This window comes from Zea mays, chromosome 1, assembly GCF_902167145.1.
Source record: "Zea mays cultivar B73 chromosome 1, Zm-B73-REFERENCE-NAM-5.0, whole genome shotgun sequence".
NCBI classification, from domain to species: domain Eukaryota; kingdom Viridiplantae; phylum Streptophyta; class Magnoliopsida; order Poales; family Poaceae; genus Zea; species Zea mays.
In genome coordinates, this window is record NC_050096.1 from 208536343 (window position 1) to 208558065 (window position 21723).

General features: G+C 35.9%; 3 protein-coding genes and 3 non-coding genes across 6 annotated transcripts in view; 2 read left to right on the forward strand and 4 right to left on the reverse strand.

The window, feature by feature from the left end:
• Nucleotides 1–269: 269 nt before the first annotated feature.
• On the reverse strand, nt 270–3737 carry LOC118476107 (ATP synthase subunit beta, chloroplastic). The gene has a single exon (XM_035964224.1). It carries the CDS (start codon nt 3627–3629, stop codon nt 2133–2135), a length of 1497 nt encoding a protein of 498 aa, XP_035820117.1. The 5' UTR covers nt 3630–3737; the 3' UTR covers nt 270–2132.
• Nucleotides 3738–3917: 180 nt separating this feature from the next.
• On the forward strand, nt 3918–5851 carry LOC118476108 (ribulose bisphosphate carboxylase large chain). The gene has a single exon (XM_035964225.1). The coding sequence runs from the start codon at nt 4388–4390 to the stop codon at nt 5837–5839; it is 1452 nt and encodes a 483-aa protein (XP_035820118.1). The 5' UTR covers nt 3918–4387; the 3' UTR covers nt 5840–5851.
• Nucleotides 5852–13373: 7522 nt separating this feature from the next.
• On the reverse strand, nt 13374–13447 carry TRNAW-CCA (transfer RNA tryptophan (anticodon CCA)). Its single transcript has one exon. It is a non-coding gene; the product is annotated as a tRNA-Trp (tRNA).
• Nucleotides 13448–13583: 136 nt separating this feature from the next.
• Nucleotides 13584–13657, reverse strand: TRNAP-UGG (transfer RNA proline (anticodon UGG)). Its single transcript has one exon. It is a non-coding gene; the product is annotated as a tRNA-Pro (tRNA).
• Nucleotides 13658–20929: 7272 nt separating this feature from the next.
• Nucleotides 20930–21001, reverse strand: TRNAR-UCU (transfer RNA arginine (anticodon UCU)). The gene has a single exon. It is a non-coding gene; the product is annotated as a tRNA-Arg (tRNA).
• A 113-nt stretch (nt 21002–21114) lies between these two features.
• LOC118476109 (ATP synthase subunit beta, chloroplastic-like) overlaps nt 21115–21723 on the forward strand; it is a 1608-nt gene continuing 999 nt past the window's right edge. Inside the window, exon 1 of the mRNA XM_035964226.1 lies at nt 21115–21723. This exon is cut by the window's right edge and continues 999 nt beyond it. Within this exon, the coding sequence (XP_035820119.1) occupies nt 21115–21723 (609 nt within the window).

Genomic DNA, 21723 nt, shown 5'->3' on the forward strand with positions numbered 1-21723 from the left:
AAACTCTTTCGCTTCACTTTGTCTCACTTTCTCTAGAATCTCTAGAAAAAAGAATTGCTCTACCCTTTATTTAATGATAGTCAGAGACTATTAAATAAAAAAGAAAATACTTACTACTAATTGGATTAGAACCTAATTAAAATAGGATGATTAATATATATTAAAATAGGATGATTAATATATACATCCTAATGAGGAGTAATACTAAAAAAAAGAACTCTATTTCAGAATTATGAAACAGAATATCCTGTTTTATTATTTACTCTTTCTTTTTTTTTCTTTCGATTTTTTCTATTTTATTTAAAGTGGATCGATTTAGATAATGTATATGATAGTAATATACTTCAAATAAAATAGGAATTCGCAAAATGGAGAAAATCGTTGCAGTCATTATAGGAAAGTATGGGAAGACTTAGAGCATATCCTATTTAAAGGAGGATGAAATTCAAATCAGGTAAGGGATCCTTCCTTCTATTGATTTGATCAAAATTCTTTTTTCTTTTCCTGTCTCTCTGATTTGCGTTTCGATGAATGAGCCTATGGTAATGCTTTTATCTCTATTCTATGGCGCAATCGACCGTCGAGTCTATAAACAAGTACTAAATAAGGAAAAGAAACTATACTAAAGGAAACATAAGATATCCATCCTAAAATGGAAAAAAGACGTATATATTAGGGCTATACGGATTCGAACCGTAGACCTTCTCGGTAAAACAGATCAAACAGATTATTATCGAAATGATTCGAACTGTTTCAAAGACCCAACATGCATTTTTCTGCATTGGGCTCTTTCATCAACTAATGTAAAGATCAGTTAATTCGCCATAGTTTTTCTTTAGGGAAAGATAATAAGATGGCTCCCTGTGCTCTGATTGATTATTTGTCTTATGATCTATCTAGGAACAATACCAAAGTGTTTCAAAGGAGGATTACCTTGACTTAGGTCTGCCTCCGGCCTAAATTAAATCAACCTAAGTGAAATGGAGTCTCTATCGTTCCGCTGCAAGAGTTTACTATGAGACTTCATACACCTTAAAGTTCATAGAACGAAAAGAAGTTTTTTGGAGGCCCTTATCCTCATTACGCCTAGCATTGAGTGGGCTGGATATTTACCTTATCAACTAGCAAATCAATAGGAGTTCTATTTGAGTAAGCACCTTAATTGGCACCTGAATCGGACTGAACCAGCTGTTTGTCATTGTCAGGCTACTGTTCTTCTATTCTTTCGAATCCATGAAGTAAGACATTGATTTTGCAACAAGGTCAATTATGTTCATTGCATAATAAGTTCCCTTGAAAAGCATTGGCGCACGTGTAAACGAGTTGCTCTACCGAACTGAGCTATAGCCCTTGTCAGAGATATCTTAACATATAGATAATTTCTTGTCAAGATGAATATTCTCTAATGCCAGAGGATATCCCTTTGATCCGTTTACTATATAACATAAACATACCAATAACGGAGCGGTATTGCTTATAAAAAGGATTCAATCTATAATCGATCGAAGTAATGGGGCTTCTTTTGTGGTGATAAATTGCCTACTTAACTCAGTGGTTAGAGTATTGCTTTCATACGGCGGGAGTCATTGGTTCAAATCCAATAGTAGGTAGGTAGGTAGAAAAATTACTAGATAGCATTGGACTTACTTCGCTTCGCTATCTAATAACTTTTTCTACCCTTCTTTCCTTTTTCTTTGTATCAACGAAATCTTTGGATTGTCTTCAATTGGATGGGGGAATCCAATTGACAGCCTCGACTCGTATCCTAGCTCGTCTGAGAGCTAGCTTCGCTTCAACCAATTCTTTCGTACCTTCAGCTTTACTCAAGTTAGCTTCGGCTATTTCAAGTGCCTGTTGAGCTTCTTCTGGATCAATGTCACTACCCAGTTCTGCATCATTTCCTAAAATGATGATCTCATTATTAACTATTCTTGCAAAACCACTCCACAGAACCGCCGTTAACCATTGGTCGTTCAGGAGGCGTATTCTCAAAGGACCCATATCTACAGCTGTGTTAATGGGGGCGTGGTTTGGTAATACACCAATTTGGCCACTATTAGTAGATAAAATGATTTCTTTCACTTCACAATCCCAAATAATTCGTTTAGGAGTCAGTACATAAAGATTTAATTTCATTTCTTCAATTTGCTCTCCTCTTCTAAGTTTATAGCTTTCGTGCTAGCTTCATCGATGTTCCCCACTAAATAAAAAGCCTGTTCGGGTAGGCCGTCTAATTCTCCGGAAAGGATTAGTTGAAATCCCCTAATTGTTTCTGCAAGACCAACATACTTTCCTGGAGAACCGGTAAAAACTTCTGCCACAAAGAACGGTTGTGATAAGAACCGCTCGATTTTTCGTGCTCTTGCTACAGTTAAACGATCCTCCTCCGATAATTCATCCAATCCAAGAATTGCGATAATGTCCTGAAGTTCTTTGTAACGTTGTAAAGTTTCCTTAACTCTTTGCGCAGTTTCATAATGTTCGTTGCCAACAATCCGAGGCTGTAACATAGTTGAGGTTGAATCTAAAGGATCCACTGCGGGATAAATACCCTTGGAAGCTAATCCTCTGGAAAGTACGGTAGTAGCGTCCAAATGTGCAAATGTTGTGGCAGGAGCAGGGTCGGTCAAATCGTCTGCAGGTACATAAACTGCTTGGATCGAAGTTATAGATCCCTTTTTGGTAGAAGTAATTCTTTCTTGCAAAGAACCCATTTCTGTACTAAGGGTAGGTTGATAACCCACTGCGGAGGGCATTCTGCCTAATAAGGCGGATACTTCCGATCCTGCTTGAACAAAACGAAAGATATTATCGATGAATAAAAGCACGTCTTGCTTATTAACATCTCGGAAATATTCTGCCATAGTTAGGGCAGTTAAACCAACTCTCATACGAGCTCCCGGCGGTTCATTCATTTGGCCATAGACTAGAGCTACCTTTGATTCCTCAATATTTTTTTCATTAATTACTCCGGATTCCTTCATTTCCATATAAAGATCATTTCCTTCACGAGTCCGTTCCCCTACTCCGCCAAATACGGATACGCCTCCATGAGCTTTAGCAATGTTATTGATTAATTCCATGATGAGTACTGTTTTACCTACTCCTGCCCCCCCAAACAGTCCGATTTTTCCTCCACGTCGATAGGGAGCTAAAAGATCGACCACCTTAATACCTGTTTCAAAGATAGATAATTTCGTATCTAACTCGATAAAGGCAGGCGCAGATCTATGAATAGGAAATGTTGCACTAGTATCCACAGGACCCAAATTGTCAATAGGCTCCCCAAGAACGTTAAAAATTCGTCCGAGAGTAGCTCCACCGACTGGAACACTGAGAGGAGTTCCCGTGTCAATCACTTCCATTCCTCTCATCAACCCCTCTGTAGCACTCATAGCCACAGCTCTAACTCGATTATTTCCTAATAATTGTTGTACCTCACAAGTCACATTAATTTGCTTATCGGCAGTGTCTCGACTCTTGACTATCAAAGCATTATAAATATAAGGCAACTTGCCCGGGGGAAAAGTGATATCCAGCACGGGTCCAATAATTTGATCAATACGCCCTACGCTTTTTTCTTCAATTGTGGAAATCCCGGGACGCGAAGTAGTAGGATTGGTTCTCATAATTATCACATAATTTTCAAAAAAAAGGAATTTGTCGAAATTTTTTTTCTTGTTGAATAATGCCAAATCAAAAAAAATATCCAAAAATCCAAAAGTCAAAAGGAAATGAATTAGTTAATTCAATAAAAAAGAAAAGGGGACTCGCACTTGATTTCGTTGCCCAAGCGAATCCCATTCAATCGTTTACTTATGGAATGAATCCGTTGGAAAGTTCAATCCATTTTTTTCATATAAATTTCGCCTTTTGTGAAGGATCTGTGCCTACTCTACTTTCCTATCTAGGACTTCGATATACAAAATATATACTACTGTGAAGCATAGATTGCTGTCAACAGAGAATTTTCTTAGTATTTAGGTATTTAGATTCAAAATATCAAAGGGGAAGAACTTTAAAAATTGTAAAATAAAGATTAGGGTTTGGGTTGCGCTATATCTATCAAAGAGTATACAATAATGATGGATTTGGTGAATCAAATCCACGGTTTAATAACGAACCGTGTTAACTTACCATAACAACAACTCAATTCCTATCGAATTCCTTCCTATCGAATTCCTATAGTAAAATTCCTATAGGATAGAACGTACACAGGGTGTACACATTATATATGAATGAAACATATTCATTAACTTAAGCATACTCCTTTTTTTATTTAATGAGTTGATATTAATTAAATATCTTTTTTTTAGATTTTTGCAAAGGTTTCATTTACGCCTAATCCATATCGAGTAGACCCTGTCGTTGTGAGAATTCTTAATTCATGAGTTGTAGGGAGGGACTTATGTCACCACAAACAGAAACTAAAGCAAGTGTTGGATTTAAAGCTGGTGTTAAGGATTATAAATTGACTTACTACACCCCAGAGTACGAAACCAAGGATACTGATATCTTGGCAGCATTCCGAGTAACTCCTCAGCTCGGGGTTCCGCCTGAAGAAGCAGGAGCTGCAGTAGCTGCGGAATCTTCTACTGGTACATGGACAACTGTTTGGACTGATGGACTTACCAGTCTTGATCGTTACAAAGGACGATGCTATCACATCGAGCCCGTTCCTGGGGACCCAGATCAATATATCTGTTATGTAGCTTATCCATTAGACCTATTTGAAGAGGGTTCTGTTACTAACATGTTTACTTCCATTGTGGGTAACGTATTTGGTTTCAAAGCCTTACGCGCTCTACGTTTGGAGGATCTACGAATTCCCCCTGCTTATTCAAAAACTTTCCAAGGTCCGCCTCACGGTATCCAAGTTGAAAGGGATAAGTTGAACAAGTACGGTCGTCCTTTATTGGGATGTACTATTAAACCAAAATTGGGATTATCCGCAAAAAATTACGGTAGAGCGTGTTATGAGTGTCTACGCGGTGGACTTGATTTTACCAAAGATGATGAAAACGTAAACTCACAACCATTTATGCGCTGGAGAGACCGTTTTGTCTTTTGTGCCGAAGCAATTTATAAAGCACAAGCCGAAACTGGTGAAATCAAGGGGCATTACTTGAATGCGACTGCAGGTACATGCGAAGAAATGATTAAGAGAGCTGTATTTGCAAGGGAATTAGGGGTTCCTATTGTAATGCATGACTACTTAACAGGAGGATTCACCGCAAATACTACTTTGTCTCATTATTGCCGCGACAACGGCCTACTTCTTCACATTCACCGAGCAATGCATGCAGTTATTGATAGACAGAAAAATCATGGTATGCATTTCCGTGTATTAGCTAAAGCATTGCGTATGTCGGGGGGAGATCATATCCACTCCGGTACAGTAGTAGGTAAGTTAGAAGGGGAACGCGAAATAACTTTAGGTTTTGTTGATTTATTGCGCGATGATTTTATTGAAAAAGATCGTTCTCGCGGTATCTTTTTCACTCAGGACTGGGTATCCATGCCAGGTGTTATACCGGTGGCTTCTGGGGGTATTCATGTTTGGCATATGCCAGCTCTGACCGAAATCTTTGGAGATGATTCCGTATTACAATTTGGTGGAGGAACTTTAGGACATCCTTGGGGAAATGCACCTGGTGCAGCAGCTAATCGTGTGGCTTTAGAAGCCTGTGTACAAGCTCGTAACGAAGGGCGCGATCTTGCTCGTGAAGGTAATGAAATTATCAAAGCAGCTTGCAAATGGAGTGCTGAACTAGCCGCAGCTTGTGAAATATGGAAGGAGATCAAATTTGATGGTTTCAAAGCGATGGATACCATATAAAATAAAAAAAAAGCAAAATAGAAAGAGAAAAAATAAGTTAAGAAATGCAGTAATTCTTCTTTATTCCTCTAATTGATTGCAATTCAATTCGGCTCAATCTTTTCTAAAAAAAAAAGACTGAGCCGAATTGAAATAGATCTTGATACGATCATGAGACTTGACAAATCGAGATTCTTCTATTCTATATATCTAGAATATAGAAAGGTATAATACAATAAACAAATATAAATCAAAATATAGTATTATCGTACGATAATGGAATCAAATACGCAGTATTTACAGAAAAGAGTCTTCGTTTATTGGGAAAGAATCAATATACTTTTAATGTCGAATCGGGATTCACTAAGACAGAAATAAAGCATTGGGTCGAACTCTTCTTTGGTGTTAAGGTAGTAGCTGTGAATAGCCATCGACTACCCGGAAAGGGTAGAAGAATGGGACCTATTCTGGGACATACAATGCATTACAGACGTATGATCATTACCCTTCAACTGGGTATTCTATTCCACTTCTACTTTTTAAATTAAAGGGTATTCTGAAAGAGGTATTTCTTTTATTTTCACAATAGCTTTCTTTTGAATCCAATTTCAAGTTCGATTAGAAGGATAGAAAGGCGATGAGAATGGGAAAAGAAAAATAAAATATTTTATTTTAATGAGTTCCCCTTTTGAGTTCCCCTTTTTTGCAATTTTCTTATTATCAATTCCATTCATTTATTTTATAGAATACTTTTTTATTCTATATCTATAAAAAATCTTTATTTTGTAAACTAAAAAATACAATAGTCAATATTCCTTATAATAGATATACTTAATTATATCATAAGAATCTTAAGATATATTTCGAATAGATAGAAATAGTAAATTTGAATTGAGACACATATTCTATGACAGATTTTAACTTACCCTCTATTTTCGTACCTTTAGTAGGCTTAGTATTTCCGGCAATTGCAATGACTTCCTTATTTCTTTATGTGCAGAAAAATAAGATTGTCTAGAAACGACGGGGCCAAATTTTCTCAATGTATTTCCAGGATCATAATACAGATATTTTTTTGTGTAAGTACTATAATATGATAGGGTATGTAGCTCTTTCTACACACAAATGAAAAACGTCTATGGATGCAGATATAAGCTACGAGCATAAATGCATGCATATGCGTAGCCGACTATAGCGAGTTTTTTTTTAAGTGGATCCACTAATTTTTTTTGAATAGAAAGTCAATGTATCTAACCAATTATTTCACAGGAGTACTAGCTACTGAAGGCTATTTCAGAATCAAAAAAAGTAAAGTAAAAATCATTTAGCTTATTCTCTCAATTTCAATTGACCGCTACTGGATTTAGTATATCTAATATGAATTGGCGATCAGAACACATATGGATAGAACTTCTAAAAGGTTCTCGAAAAAGAGGTAATTTTTTCTGGGCCTGTATTCTTTTTCTAGGTTCATTAGGATTCTTAGCGGTTGGGGCTTCCAGTTATCTTGGTAAGAATATGATATCTGTACTTCCATCTCAACAAATTCTTTTTTTTCCACAGGGGGTCGTGATGTCTTTCTACGGAATCGCGGGCCTATTCATTAGCTCCTATTTGTGGTGCACTATTTTATGGAATGTAGGCAGTGGTTATGACCGATTCGATAGAAAAGAGGGAATAGTGTGCATTTTTCGTTGGGGATTCCCTGGAATAAAACGTCGCATCTTCCTTCAATTCCTTGTGCGGGATATCCAATCAATTAGAATTCAGGTTAAAGAGGGTCTTTATCCTCGTCGTATCCTTTATATGGAAATCCGGGGCCAGGGGGTCATTCCCTTGACTCGTACTGATGAGAAGTTTTTTACTCCACGAGAAATTGAACAAAAAGCTGCCGAATTGGCCTATTTCTTGCGTGTACCAATTGAAGTATTTTGAGTACCAATTGCAATTTTTTGCAATTGTAAGGGGATTTTCGAGTATTTATCTAAAGTAAAGGAAGGAACAAACGAGGATAAGAGAAAATTGCTTCGAATTTGTTTTGTCCAAGTGAGATATATGGCATACTATTCTTCCATTTTTATACGAAAGGCCTTTTTTTATTTCTCTATTCCACTCCATTTAGATCTAAGAAAGAACCCAATACAATGAAATTCCACTAGTATACAAAAAGAGAAATAGATACAAACACAAGGTCTCAAACCTTGTTATAGAATTTTTGCTTCAAAGAAAAGAAATATCATATATATTCAGCTTACAGATCAAAAATGAAAAAAAAGAAAGCATTGCCTTCTTTCTTATATCTTGTATTTATCGTACTTTTGCCCTGGGGAGTCTCTTTCTCTTTTAACAAATGTCTGGAACTTTGGATTAAGAATTGGTGGAATACCAGGCAATCCGAAACTTTCTTAACTGATATTCAAGAGAAAAGGATTCTAGAAGGATTCATAGAATTAGAGGAACTTTTTCTCTTGGACGAAATGATAAAAGAGAAACCGAAGACACATGTACAAAAACTTCCTATAGGAATACACAAGGAAATAATACAATTGGCCAAAATAGATAATGAGGATCATCTCCATATCATTTTGCATTTCTCAACAAATATAATCTGTTTGGCTATTCTAAGTGGTTCTTTTTTTCTGGGTAAAGAAGAACTTGTCATTTTGAATTCTTGGGTTCAGGAATTTTTCTATAACTTAAATGATTCAATAAAAGCTTTTTTTATTCTTTTAGTTACTGATTTTTTTGTTGGATTTCACTCTACCCGCGGTTGGGAACTACTAATTCGTTGGGTCTACAACAATCTTGGATGGGCTCCTAACGAGCTAATTTTCACTATTTTTGTTTGTAGTTTTCCTGTGATTCTAGACACGTGTTTGAAATTTTGGGTCTTTTTTTGTTTAAACCGTCTATCTCCTTCACTTGTAGTCATTTATCATTCAATTAGTGAAGCATAAACTCACTCATTTCATTTCCTAATATTAATCAAATTAGCATATTTCTTTTCTTCCTTTAGAAATGGAAAGAAAGCCCTTTTCCTTTTTAACAAAATTCTTTCTATTTCTACCTGCTCAAGGTATTCATCATTCTAGTACAACTATTGCAGTAGAATGACAACAGACTCGTGTATAGGGAACTAGATTAGCTTAGCTACCTATCTAATTTATTGTAGAAATTCCGGGATCCGCGATTGGACATGGAAAATAGAAAAACTTTTTCTTGGTTAAAGGAACAGATGATTCGATCGATTTCTGTATCGATCATGATATACGTAATAACTCGCACATCTATTTCAAACGCATATCCCATTTTTGCGCAGCAGGGTTATGAAAACCCGCGGGAAGCAACTGGACGAATTGTATGTGCCAATTGCCATTTAGCTAATAAGCCTGTGGATATTGAAGTTCCCCAAGCAGTGCTTCCTGATACTGTATTTGAAGCAGTTCTTCGAATTCCTTATGATATGCAGCTGAAACAAGTTCTTGCTAATGGTAAAAAGGGAGGGTTGAATGTGGGTGCTGTTCTTATTTTGCCCGAGGGATTCGAATTAGCGCCGCCCGACCGTATTTCTCCTGAGTTGAAAGAAAAGATAGGAAATCTCTCTTTTCAGAGTTATCGTCCCAATAAAAAAAATATTCTTGTGATAGGCCCTGTTCCCGGTAAGAAATATAGTGAAATTGTCTTTCCCATTCTTTCCCCCGATCCCGCTACAAAAAAAGACGTTCATTTCTTAAAATATCCCATATATGTAGGGGGAAACCGAGGAAGGGGACAGATCTATCCTGACGGTAGCAAGAGTAACAATACGGTCTATAATGCTACGTCAACAGGTATAGTAAAAAAAAATACTACGTAAAGAAAAGGGGGGATATGAAATATCCATAGTGGATGCATCGGATGGACGCCAAGTGATTGATATTATACCCCCCGGGCCAGAACTTCTTGTTTCAGAGGGGGAATCAATCAAGCTTGATCAACCATTAACAAGCAATCCTAATGTAGGAGGGTTTGGTCAGGGGGATGCAGAAATAGTGCTTCAGGATCCATTGCGCGTCCAAGGCCTTTTGTTTTTCTTCGCATCTGTTATTTTGGCACAAGTTTTTTTGGTTCTCAAAAAGAAACAGTTTGAAAAGGTTCAATTGTACGAAATGAATTTCTAGATCCTGGGATTTCTTACCATCAAGTGAGAAAAAAGCCTCGATTTCTGGAATTCCTTATTTCTATCTCATGCAAAAGAAGAGGATCCAAGGCAAAGACGAGAACAATAAAAGGAACAAGTCCTTTTAGGAGGAATTGTGGGTCTTCTTAATCCTCTATTGGGCACAAGAAAAAGGCTTTTTTGCCTTTTTCTTGTGTCGATTCTTCTTGTATCGAAGTAAGAATCATTTTTCTTCTTATTTGTTTTGTCAAAGATTACTATTTATTCTTTATTCGGGTCTGTCTTTTGGACTTCCTTTGCTTAGGTTCGGGCGCGGTAGTGGACAAACAGAGGGAAAGAAGGTATGGCGGGGGACACATTTCTTGTGAGCAAATAGAATTGCTTTACTTTTTGAATTAAGTTCAACTTTGAACTTACAGAAATTTTGTAAAAAAAAATCTATACCCTCCCATGGAAGGGTGGTTTTGATTTTTAGGCTAGTTGAGTAGTTTTGATTAAGGTTTTATTAGTTTATTACTCTAAACTAAATCAACGATTTGCAGGATACTTCCTTCATGGAATAAAATACTGGATCCTCTCCCCTCTTTCTTGTTGCTTCATAAGAGTGAATCCATTTTATGGGCGAAAGGCGGGGGCTTTAAATCGACCGATGGATTGCTTCACTCACTAACATCATTAACAAACAAAAGAATAAATGGAGGGATTCCAACCATCAGAGCAAAGGTTTTCTCTTTGTTATTTTTACAAATAGAAATAGGTAACCAATTTCTAGATTATGGAACAAAACCGCGTTATAACAATAAGAATTCTGCGGGCCCTTTCCGCTCTAATCAGATAAAGGGGAGTAAGGACCCGCTAAGTTCCTACTTTTTCATGTTTACAATCTGGATCCTCCGATTACTATAGAGATGAACCCAATCCAGAATACGAACCGTAAAAGAAAACACCTATTAAACCAATCACAAGAATACCAGTTACAGTACCTATCAGCCAAAGAGGAATTCTTCCAGTAGTATCGGCCATTTCCCCTACTTTCCTCCACATTTTCTCAAGTGGTCATGCTAGAGACAAAAACAGTCATGGATAGTTATAAAGATGGTATCCTTCCAAATGGGATAAGAGAATTCTTACTACTCTCTTTCTTTCTCTCAATTGAAGAAGTAATTGGAAAATAAAACAGCAAGTACAAAAATGAGTAATAAACCCCAGTATAGACTGGTACGATTCAATTCAACATTTTGTTCATTCGGGTTTGATTGTGTCATAGTTCTATAGTTGGAATTTGGTTTATCGTTGGATGAACTGCATTGCTGATATTGATCCCAAGAAAAAAACCATGGGTACAGCTAATCCGTGAACAGCCAGCCATCGCACTGTAAAAATAGGATAGGTTCGATCTATGGTCATTGGGGGCCTCCTAAAAGGATCTACTAAATTCATCTAGTTGTTCTAAAGAATCAAAACGGTCGGTTATTAATGGAATTCCTTGTCGGCTTTCCGTGAAATACTCGTTTGGTCGAGGACTTCCAAACACGTCATAAGCTAAACCCGTACTGACAAATAACCAACCCGCAATGAATAGGGAAGGTATAGTAATGCTATGAATAACCCAGTATCGAATACTGGTAATAATATCAGCAAAAGAACGTTCTCCCGTGCTTCCAGACATGCTGAGCTCCCAAAATTTTTATTCAAAAAAGGAATTGATTCCGTAAAAGATGGGATCCACCAGTAAATAGAAAATTACTGATATTTCATCCTTGTGAGATTGTCAATTTTGTACCAAAGGTGTATTTTGAGTATACCAAATTAGTATAGCTATCCTTCCTATGGCACAGCAATCCAGTTTTGCTTGGTCCCGAAACAGAATTCCTTTTTTCTCTTTTTTGTTCCTTGTCTATAGGAAAATTACATGTTATTCAAGGCATCAATAGAACCCCACAATTTTTTGGGTCCTACTTATTTTCATTGTCTTCGGAATAGTAGAATAATTTAATTTGGAATAGCGGCCAAGATCTTGGGAAAATCTAAGTTAATGATTAATAAGATAAAGAATTTAGGAAGGATATTCTCATATTGACGCAATACAAAGATAAGTATATGCAAAATCGATCCCTTTTTAGTTAAAGGAATTTAATTGGTTAGCATAAAATAATATCTAATAAATAGAAAATCGAATAGCGGATAATCCGTTATGAAAGAAACGGAATACATTCTTTGAAGAATCAAGATTCGTAATCAATCCTTGTCTTGTTTGTTGGATTAGGTCTAATTTTCTTGACCAAACAACAAGCATGGAACTTTACAAGAAGAACTTAAAAGAAAAGGATAATTGAAGTAACTTTGAATCCACTTTTGTTGGGGTTCAAAAAACGAATAAAAATAAATAAAAAAAAGTAAATTTAAGGAATAGTTCCCTTTTTGAGGGGCCCCTCGGGGGTCGTGGAATGCTTTTCTTCTCCTCTTATTCCATATGGAATACAATGAGTTAAAATTTGCTCCAAAAAGAGGATGAAATCCATCCTATTAAAAAAGAAATAATCCGAATCCGAAATAGAAAGAATTTTTTTTTTCAAATTCAATTCTTTATTTATCTTTTATTCCAAAATTCTCCCGAAAATCCAATTTCATTTTTCAATGGGGTTAGATGATCTAGTTCTTAATATTATTAGTTTACTTAACTGACAGATTCCACAACAAATCTCTTGATTCGGAATTAGGGACTCATGTTCCGTCTGATGAATCGATTTTCTCTTTTTTTTACACTTCTGTATCTCACTCTATCTTGTTTTTTAGTATTATCTAAAATAACCGATGAATTATGAATTTTCCATAACTTAAACTTAGGTAAGTGCTTTACCAACATATGTAGTGTAGTAAAAAAAATGGAATTGAACCCCTTCATGCTTACTATAACTAGTTATTTCGGTTTTCTACTGGCTGCTTTAACTATAACCCCAGCTCTATTTATTAGCTTGAACAAGATACGTCTTATTTGAAATGAATTGAATAGAAGAATCTTTCTTTTGGATTCTTGGTATTCTAGACTCTTTTCCACACTAATTACCAATTCTTTTCTTGGTCATTGAGATTCGTGGGTAGTTTAGACTATTATTTAGAGATAGATCGTACCTCTTTTTTTATCCCCTCGAACAAATCGAAATGATTGAAGTTTTTCTATTTGGAATCGTCTTAGGCCTAATTCCTATTACTTTAGCGGGATTATTCGTGACTGCGTATTTGCAATACAGGCGTGGGGATCAGTTGGATCTTTGATTGAGTAATATTTCTTTTTTGATTGACCTCCTCTCTGGTCTGGAGGAGGTCAAATTGGAGTTGCAATTCTACTTTGTTTTTTTTTAAGTTATTTTAGTTTCGACATAAGATATATGGAATCACGCTCTGTAGGATTTGAACCTACGACATCGGGTTTTGGAGACCCGCGTTCTACCAAACTGAACTAAGAGCGCTTTCAAAACAAAAAAAAAAGAAAATCCTTTTCTATTCCTAACGTGTCTCACGTCCGTATAGTATCCACAAATTCAAGTTATACCCACTTTAATCGATCTCCCCACTACTGCCCATAACGAAGAGAGAATTAATAGGTAGGGATGACAGGATTTGAACCTGTGACATTTTGTACCCAAAACAAACGCGCTACCAAGCTGCGCTACATCCCTTTTCCAAATTGTTGTACAATGCCATTGTACACAATTCCTTTCTTGTTTTCCACATCGTAATTTTCTTCTATTTCTTTATCCATATAGAACTTTCTTGTCATTTCTTGTTTTTGGTCTCATATAATCAAGGAAGGGGTATAAACTAAAATCCAGTCAAATTTCACCTATAAAAGAAAGACTACTATTCCTTAGTAATGTATAGGAAGAAGGGGTCATCTTTTTTAGGGATAGGAAAATCTCGTCTATACGGTTCATTCTATATATATATAATATTTATTTTGTTTTTTTAGTTAGGAATTTCGCCTAAACAAAAGAAATACAAAGGATCTTGGGCAAGAGTATCTGATCATATATGTATTCCAATACGGAAGGAGGATTTTCAATGCGGGATATAAAAACATATCTCTCTGTAGCACCCGTGCTAAGTACTCTATGGTTTGGGGCTTTAGCAGGTTTATTGATAGAAATCAATCGTTTATTCCCAGATGCTTTGTCATTCCCTTTTTTTTAATTCTAGTTATTCCTATGCGAGAGATAGAATTCTTCGTGACATGACGAAAATTTCCCCTTTTTGAATTCTTTTTTAGTATATGAAGCAAAAAGAAAGAAAAGATGGATAAGGATTGTATTCTTTAATTATTTCTCTATGTTTTATTACTTAATTTACGAATTTCAAAAATTTTGTATTCTATTGGATTGGATTTGTTCGAGAATTCGAAGAATTACAACAAAATCTTTAGAAATCACATTTTTAGTTAGGAACTTCTATGGATTTTATTCTTCTTCTTTTCTTTGGATCCAAAATAGAAGAATAAAAGAATAGGTATAAGAATTAAGTTAAGTCGATCCAAAAAGGAAAGGAGGTTCATGGCCAAGGGCAAAGATGTTAGAATCCGAGTTATTTTGGAATGTATTAGTTGTGTTCGAAAGGGTACCAATAAGGAATCGACGGGGATTTCTAGATATAGTACTCAAAAGAATCGCCACAATACGCCCGGACAATTAGAATTAAGAAAATTTTGTCGTTATTGTCGCAAGCATACCACTCATAATGAAATAAAGAAATAGGAGCATCGTGTGTTCGATTTTTCCAAAGAACAGAAAGAGTAAGAACTTCTTATTAAATATATAGAACATAGATAGAATACTAAATACAAATCAACTCATCTGATTTTAGGTAGATATTATTTCATATGTATAGAGGGTTTTTATTTTTATATATTTGGATTTTTTATATTTTTATATAGTATATTTTGATTTAATCAATTTATATAGTATATTTTGATTTAATCAAATAATATATGGACCAAAGAAAGACTACTTCTTCTGGTTCTGGATCAAAAATTAATAAAAGAAAGAAATCCATTTTTTTTCAAATTTTAAAATAAGGAATAAATCATGTATATATCTAAACAACCTTTTCGTAAATCTAAGCAACCCTTTCGTAAATCCAAACAAACTTTTCATAAATCTAAGCAACCTTTTCGTAAATTCAAACAACCTTTTCGTAAATCTAAGCAACCTTTTCGTAAATCCAAACAACCTTTTCGTAGGCGTTCTCGAATAGGCCCGGGGGATCGAATTGATTATAGAAACATGAGTTTAATTAATCGATTTATTAGTGAACAAGGAAAAATATTATCTAGACGAATAAATAGATTAACCTTGAAACAACAACGATTAATTACTCTTGCTATAAAACAGGCTCGTATTTTATCTTTCTTACCATTTCGTAACTATGAGAATGAGAAGCAATTTCAAGCCCAGGCAATTTCAATAATTACTGGTCCTAGACACAGAAAAAATAGACATATTCCTCAATTAACACAAAAGTTCAATTCCAATCGAAACTTAAGAAACTCCAACCAGAATTTAAGAAACAACAATCGAAACTTAAGTTCCGATTGTTGATGTTTTATTCGAAAGACTCAGACTCATATATAAAGTAAAGTAATCCAATTTGGATTCTTGTGTTTGTTATAAGAAAGAAAAATGGGAAAAAATAAATAGTTTTTTTATTTATTGCAACATGCTCGTCGATTCCTACCACTTAATCTTAATTTATTGTATCTTCCCGGAGTTCCCTCTCCGGGAATTCGGTTTTAATTATTCCTGTATATTACTTTTTTATCCTTTAATTAATGATCCTTATTTTATTGGAAATCGTGTAAAGATTATTTGGATTTGATACAGCTACTTGTGCAAGCATTTTACGATTAAGAATCAATTCCTTCTTGGACAGATTGTGTATTAATTTACTATAACTATTGAATACGTTATATACCCGTGTTGCTGCGTTTATCCGAGTGATCCACAAACGACGAAAATCCCTCTTTTGCCTGCCTCTATCTCGATGAGAAGAAACAAAAGCTCTTCTTACTTGTTGAGTAATCACTCGATTAAGTCTTAAATGAGCCCCCCTAAAGTTTGAGGCAAATGAACGCATTTTTGTTCGTCGTCTCCGAGCTATATATCCTCGCGGAACTCTGGTCATTGAATCAAATTAACCTTAATGAATAACTAATGATTTCTCTTCTTTTAACCCTCTTTTTTCCCATTAATAACTAAACGGATTATTCCGATATATAAAATATTAATTCCAATGGCTTTTGCTACTATAACCTTCCCAACCACGATTTTTTATTCTATTTAGTTATTTCGCATAGAAATAACAAATTCTAACGATACTAAAAAAACAGTGGGTTCCATCGTTTTTATGGTTCCCTTTTAAACGGCGAGGCCCTCTCTATACACCGGAGCCCTTTCTTTCATCAAAAGGTATTGTGAACTTGTATAGTTCACATTCTTTGGCTCTACCTATCCATTATAGAGTAAATAACTCTTTTCACAATAAGAGTTATTCATACAGTGACGGTATTTAATTATGAAAGTTGGCTAAGTAGCTGACCCTTTAGTCCGTTCTTTTAAGATAAAGGAGCATAAGCCTTTTTCTTTTTATTACTATTTCCTCCGCTTAATGGATAACCATTTGTTACCAATGGGGGAATTGCTTCTTCCAATCTAGATGATTGGATTTGCACCAAAGGAAACCATAAATTCCATATACCATAGAAATCTAGGATAGAGCTTCTCTATCCTATTCATTGGTACCGATCATGGATACTTCAAAAATTTTATTATTTGTTTGAACTCATGATCTGAACGAGTCGCACATACACCCTAGCACATGTTCCTCGACGCTGAGGACATCCCTTAAGCGCGGCCGATTTTCTAGCATTTCGTATTGGCTGTCTTGCATTTCTAATAAGTTGTTTAACCGTTGGCATGTCGTATGTATATATAAAATGGATTGGTTTAGATCGATCTTAACCTGATGATTCATCATCATGAAGTATTTCTATTTTCTATAGCATAAAACCCGAATTTAGGTTTGAGATAAATTTACAAGAAATCCACCCACTACCAATCCTTAAACATTTCTGGAAACCACACTGGATCAGTATCGCAGTGCTCGTCAATCATTTCATCCCCTACAATATCGACAAGTCCATAAGCTTTGGCTTCGTCTGCTGACATAAAAACATCCCTTTCCATGTCTTCGGATACAACCCAAAAAGGCTTGCCTGTTCTTAGTGCATAAACCCTTGTGATCATTTCGCGAACTTTGTGTAACTCTTCCACTTCTAGTAAAAATTCTGGTGTCCTTGCCCGATAATAAGCACTAGCAGGTTGGTGAAGCATAATCCTAGCGTGAGGGAATGCTATACGCTTGGTGGGTTCTCCTCCAAGCAGAATGAAGGAGGCCATGGACGCGGCTATTCCGAGGCATATTGTATATATATCAGGTGTCACCGTTTGCATCGTATCAAAAATCGCCATTCCTGAGATTAGCCACCCGCCAGGGGAGTTTATAAACAAAAAAATATCGCTATTTCCATCTTCTATACTGAGATATACCATCAGACCTGTAATATGATTTGTGATCTCGCAACGAATCTCTTGACCTAAAAAAAGTGTCCTTTCTCGATACATAACATTGTATAAGTCAACCCAAGTCGCTTCTTCATCTCCGGGAATCCGGTAAGGTACTTTTGGAACACCAATGGGCATATTAGATTAATATTATTAAATTTAAGTAAAAAAACTACACTTTAATATGGAAACGTAAGAATGGAAGAGAAAGAAAGAATCCGCAGTTTATTATCTTCATTTTTTTTTCTTATTCTATAAGAATACTATAGATTCTATTAATACATAGATTGAAATATTCTACATATAAGGAAGGTAAAACAGATTGAATAAAGAAAAAAGAATCCGTGATTTGAATGATAAACAAAGAGGGATGAAGGATCTATTCTTCGTTTTTCCAAATAGCCCAAGCTACCCATTGCATATTGGCACTTATCGAGTATAGAATAGATCTGCTTCTCTTTCTTCTTACAAACAGAATTGGCTTGTTATTTTTAATGGAATGAAATAAATATTCACGCTTTCTGACATAGAATCCCCTAGAAGGGTTAGGTACATAGAATAAGTATGGATAGTCTTTTCAGCTAAACTGCTTGAAGTCCGGGCAAAAAGGGGTACTCTTTCTACAACTACATTAGTATTAGTCTCGAAATGCTTTAAACGGGAAATAGCTAGTGTAGAATTTATCTGATATAGAACACTCATATCGATAAAATAGTTTGAACTATTTACTAGAAGGGCACGCAGCCCTTTTTCCAATGCCAAATCGACGACCTATGTATAAAAAAAAGAGAAATTTTTTGGATTTGAAGAAAAAATAAAAGGAATTCTATCAATTTTTATTTTCCATTTATTTAGTTTGTTTTTCTTAATGAAATTGAAATTATTAACTAACAGAGCAAACACAAATAAAGAAACAACTTTGCTGACCATGATAGATTTTTATCTAGTTGGAAGAGTCCTCTTAATATTCATCTAGTCTTATATAAGTTTGGGTATATAGAAATACAAACAGAAAAGAGAGGATAGAGGATAGGCTCATTACATAAAAAAAAGATATGGAAATAGCCATAATACATAACAAAAAAGAAAAAAAGGAGCGGGAGAGCCAAATGAATCGAAAGATTCATGTTTGGTTCGGGAAGAGATCATAAAAATTGTAAACTTAATAGCAAGATAATCTACTTTCATTAAAAGATTTATTAGATAATCGAAAACAGAGGATTTTAAGTACTATTCGAAATTCGGAAGAATTGCGTAAAGGGACCCTTGAACAACTCGAAAAAGCTCGTATTCGATTACAGAAAGTCGAACTGGAAGCAGATGAGTATCGAATGAATGGATACTCTGAAATAGAACGAGAAAAAGAAAATTTGATTAATGCTACTTCTATTAGTTTGGAACAATTAGAAAAGTCTAAAAACGAAACCCTTTATTTTGAAAAACAAAGGGCGATGAATCAGGTCCGACAACGGGTTTTCCAACAAGCTGTACAAGGAGCTCTAGGAACTCTGAATAGTTGTTTGAATACCGAGTTACATTTCCGTACGATTCGTGCTAATATTGGCATTCTCGGGGCCATAGAATGGAAGAGATAATTCAATTTATTAGGTTTTGAACTTCTACTTTTGTTTAGAATTTAGGCATTATTTTTCCCTTGCTTCCAAAAAAAAATTTAAAGAAACACTAATGGCAACCCTTCGAGTCGACGAAATTAATAAAATTCTCCGCGAACGTATTGAACAATATAATAGGAAAGTAGGGATTGAGAATATCGGTCGCGTAGTGCAAGTGGGGGATGGGATTGCTCGTATTATAGGTCTTGGTGAAATAATGTCAGGTGAATTAGTCGAATTTGCAGAAGGGACGAGAGGTATTGCTCTGAATTTGGAATCTAAAAATGTTGGGATTGTATTAATGGGCGATGGGTTGATGATACAAGAGGGAAGTTTTGTAAAAGCAACAGGAAGAATTGCTCAGATACCCGTGAGCGAGGCTTACTTGGGTCGTGTTATAAATGCTCTCGCTAAACCTATTGATGGGAGAGGCGAAATTGTCGCTTCAGAATCTCGCTTAATTGAATCTCCTGCTCCGGGTATAATTTCTAGGCGTTTCGTATATGAACCCCTTCAAACAGGGCTTATTGCTATCGATTCGATGATCCCCATAGGGCGCGGTCAGCGAGAGTTAATTATTGGGGACAGACAGACTGGCAAAACAGCAGTAGCCACAGATACAATTCTCAATCAAAAAGGTCAAGATGTAATATGTGTTTATGTAGCTATCGGTCAAAGAGCATCCTCCGTGGCTCAAGTAGTAACTACTTTCCACGAAGAGGGGGCCATGGAATACACTATTGTAGTAGCTGAAATGGCGGATTCACCCGCTACATTACAATATCTCGCTCCTTATACGGGAGCAGCCCTGGCTGAGTATTTTATGTACCGCGAACGGCATACCTTAATAATTTATGATGATCTCTCCAAACAGGCACAAGCTTATCGCCAAATGTCCCTTCTATTAAGAAGACCTCCCGGCCGCGAAGCTTATCCAGGGGATGTTTTTTATTTGCATTCACGCCTTTTAGAAAGAGCCGCTAAATTAAATTCTCTTTTAGGCGAAGGGAGTATGACCGCTTTACCAATAGTGGAGACTCAATCTGGAGACGTTTCCGCCTATATTCCTACTAATGTAATTTCAATTACAGATGGACAAATATTCTTATCCGCGGATCTATTCAATGCCGGAATTCGACCTGCTATTAATGTGGGTATTTCAGTTTCCAGAGTAGGATCCGCAGCTCAAATTAAAGCCATGAAACAAGTAGCTGGCAAATCAAAATTGGAACTAGCTCAATTCGCAGAATTACAAGCCTTTGCACAATTCGCCTCCGCTCTGGATAAAACAAGTCAGAATCAATTGGCAAGGGGTCGACGATTACGGGAATTGCTTAAACAATCCCAATCAAACCCTCTCCCAGTGGAAGAGCAGGTAGCTACTATTTATACCGGAACGAGAGGATATCTTGATTCGTTAGAAATTGAACAGGTAAAGAAATTTCTGGATGAGTTACGTAAACACCTAAAAGATACTAAACCTCAATTCCAAGAAATTATATCTTCTAGTAAGACATTCACCGAGCAAGCAGAAACCCTTTTGAAGGAAGCTATTCAGGAACAGCTTGAACGGTTTTCCCTTCAGGAACAAACATAAATATAGCATGTCTACTCTTATTAGTATAACTCGTGTTAGTAGAAGAGGAATCAAAGATTTTTCATTTGAATCATGCAAAATTTTTTTCGTTTTTAGTATAGTTATTTAAAGAATAGATAGAAAAAAGATTGCGTCCAATAGGATTTGAACCTATACCAAAGGTTTAGAAGACCTCTGTCCTATCCATTAGACAATGGACGCTTCTCTTTCTTATTTTATTCTTTCTTTTTTATATTTCAGAGAAATAATAAAAAACTGTTAGACCGAAACTCTTTTAGGAAAGAAAAACAAATCCATATACCATATACAAATGGATGATACAACAATTATTAGGAAATAATCGAGTTAGAGCTGTGGCTATGAGTGCTACAGAGGGGTTGATGAGAGGAATGGAAGTGATTGACACGGGAACTCCTCTCAGTGTTCCAGTCGGTGGAGCTACTCTCGGACGAATTTTTAACGTTCTTGGGGAGCCTATTGATAATTTGGGTCCTGTGGATACTAGTGCAACATTTCCTATTCATAGATCTGCGCCTGCCTTTATCGAGTTAGATACGAAATTATCTATCTTTGAAACAGGTATTAAGGTGGTCGATCTTTTAGCTCCCTATCGACGTGGAGGAAAAATCGGACTGTTTGGGGGGGCAGGAGTAGGTAAAACAGTACTCATCATGGAATTAATCAATAACATTGCTAAAGCTCATGGAGGCGTATCCGTATTTGGCGGAGTAGGGGAACGGACTCGTGAAGGAAATGATCTTTATATGGAAATGAAGGAATCCGGAGTAATTAATGAAAAAAATATTGAGGAATCAAAGGTAGCTCTAGTCTATGGCCAAATGAATGAACCGCCGGGAGTTCGTATGAGAGTTGGTTTAACTGCCCTAACTATGGCAGAATATTTCCGAGATGTTAATAAGCAA

What these genes read in the sequence shown, in the direction of transcription:
- LOC118476107 (XM_035964224.1), bottom strand. Translation starts at nt 3,629, where the DNA reads ATGAGAACCAATCCTACTACTTCGCGTCCCGGGATTTCCACAATTGAA.
- LOC118476108 (XM_035964225.1), top strand. Translation starts at nt 4,388, where the DNA reads ATGAGTTGTAGGGAGGGACTTATGTCACCACAAACAGAAACTAAAGCA.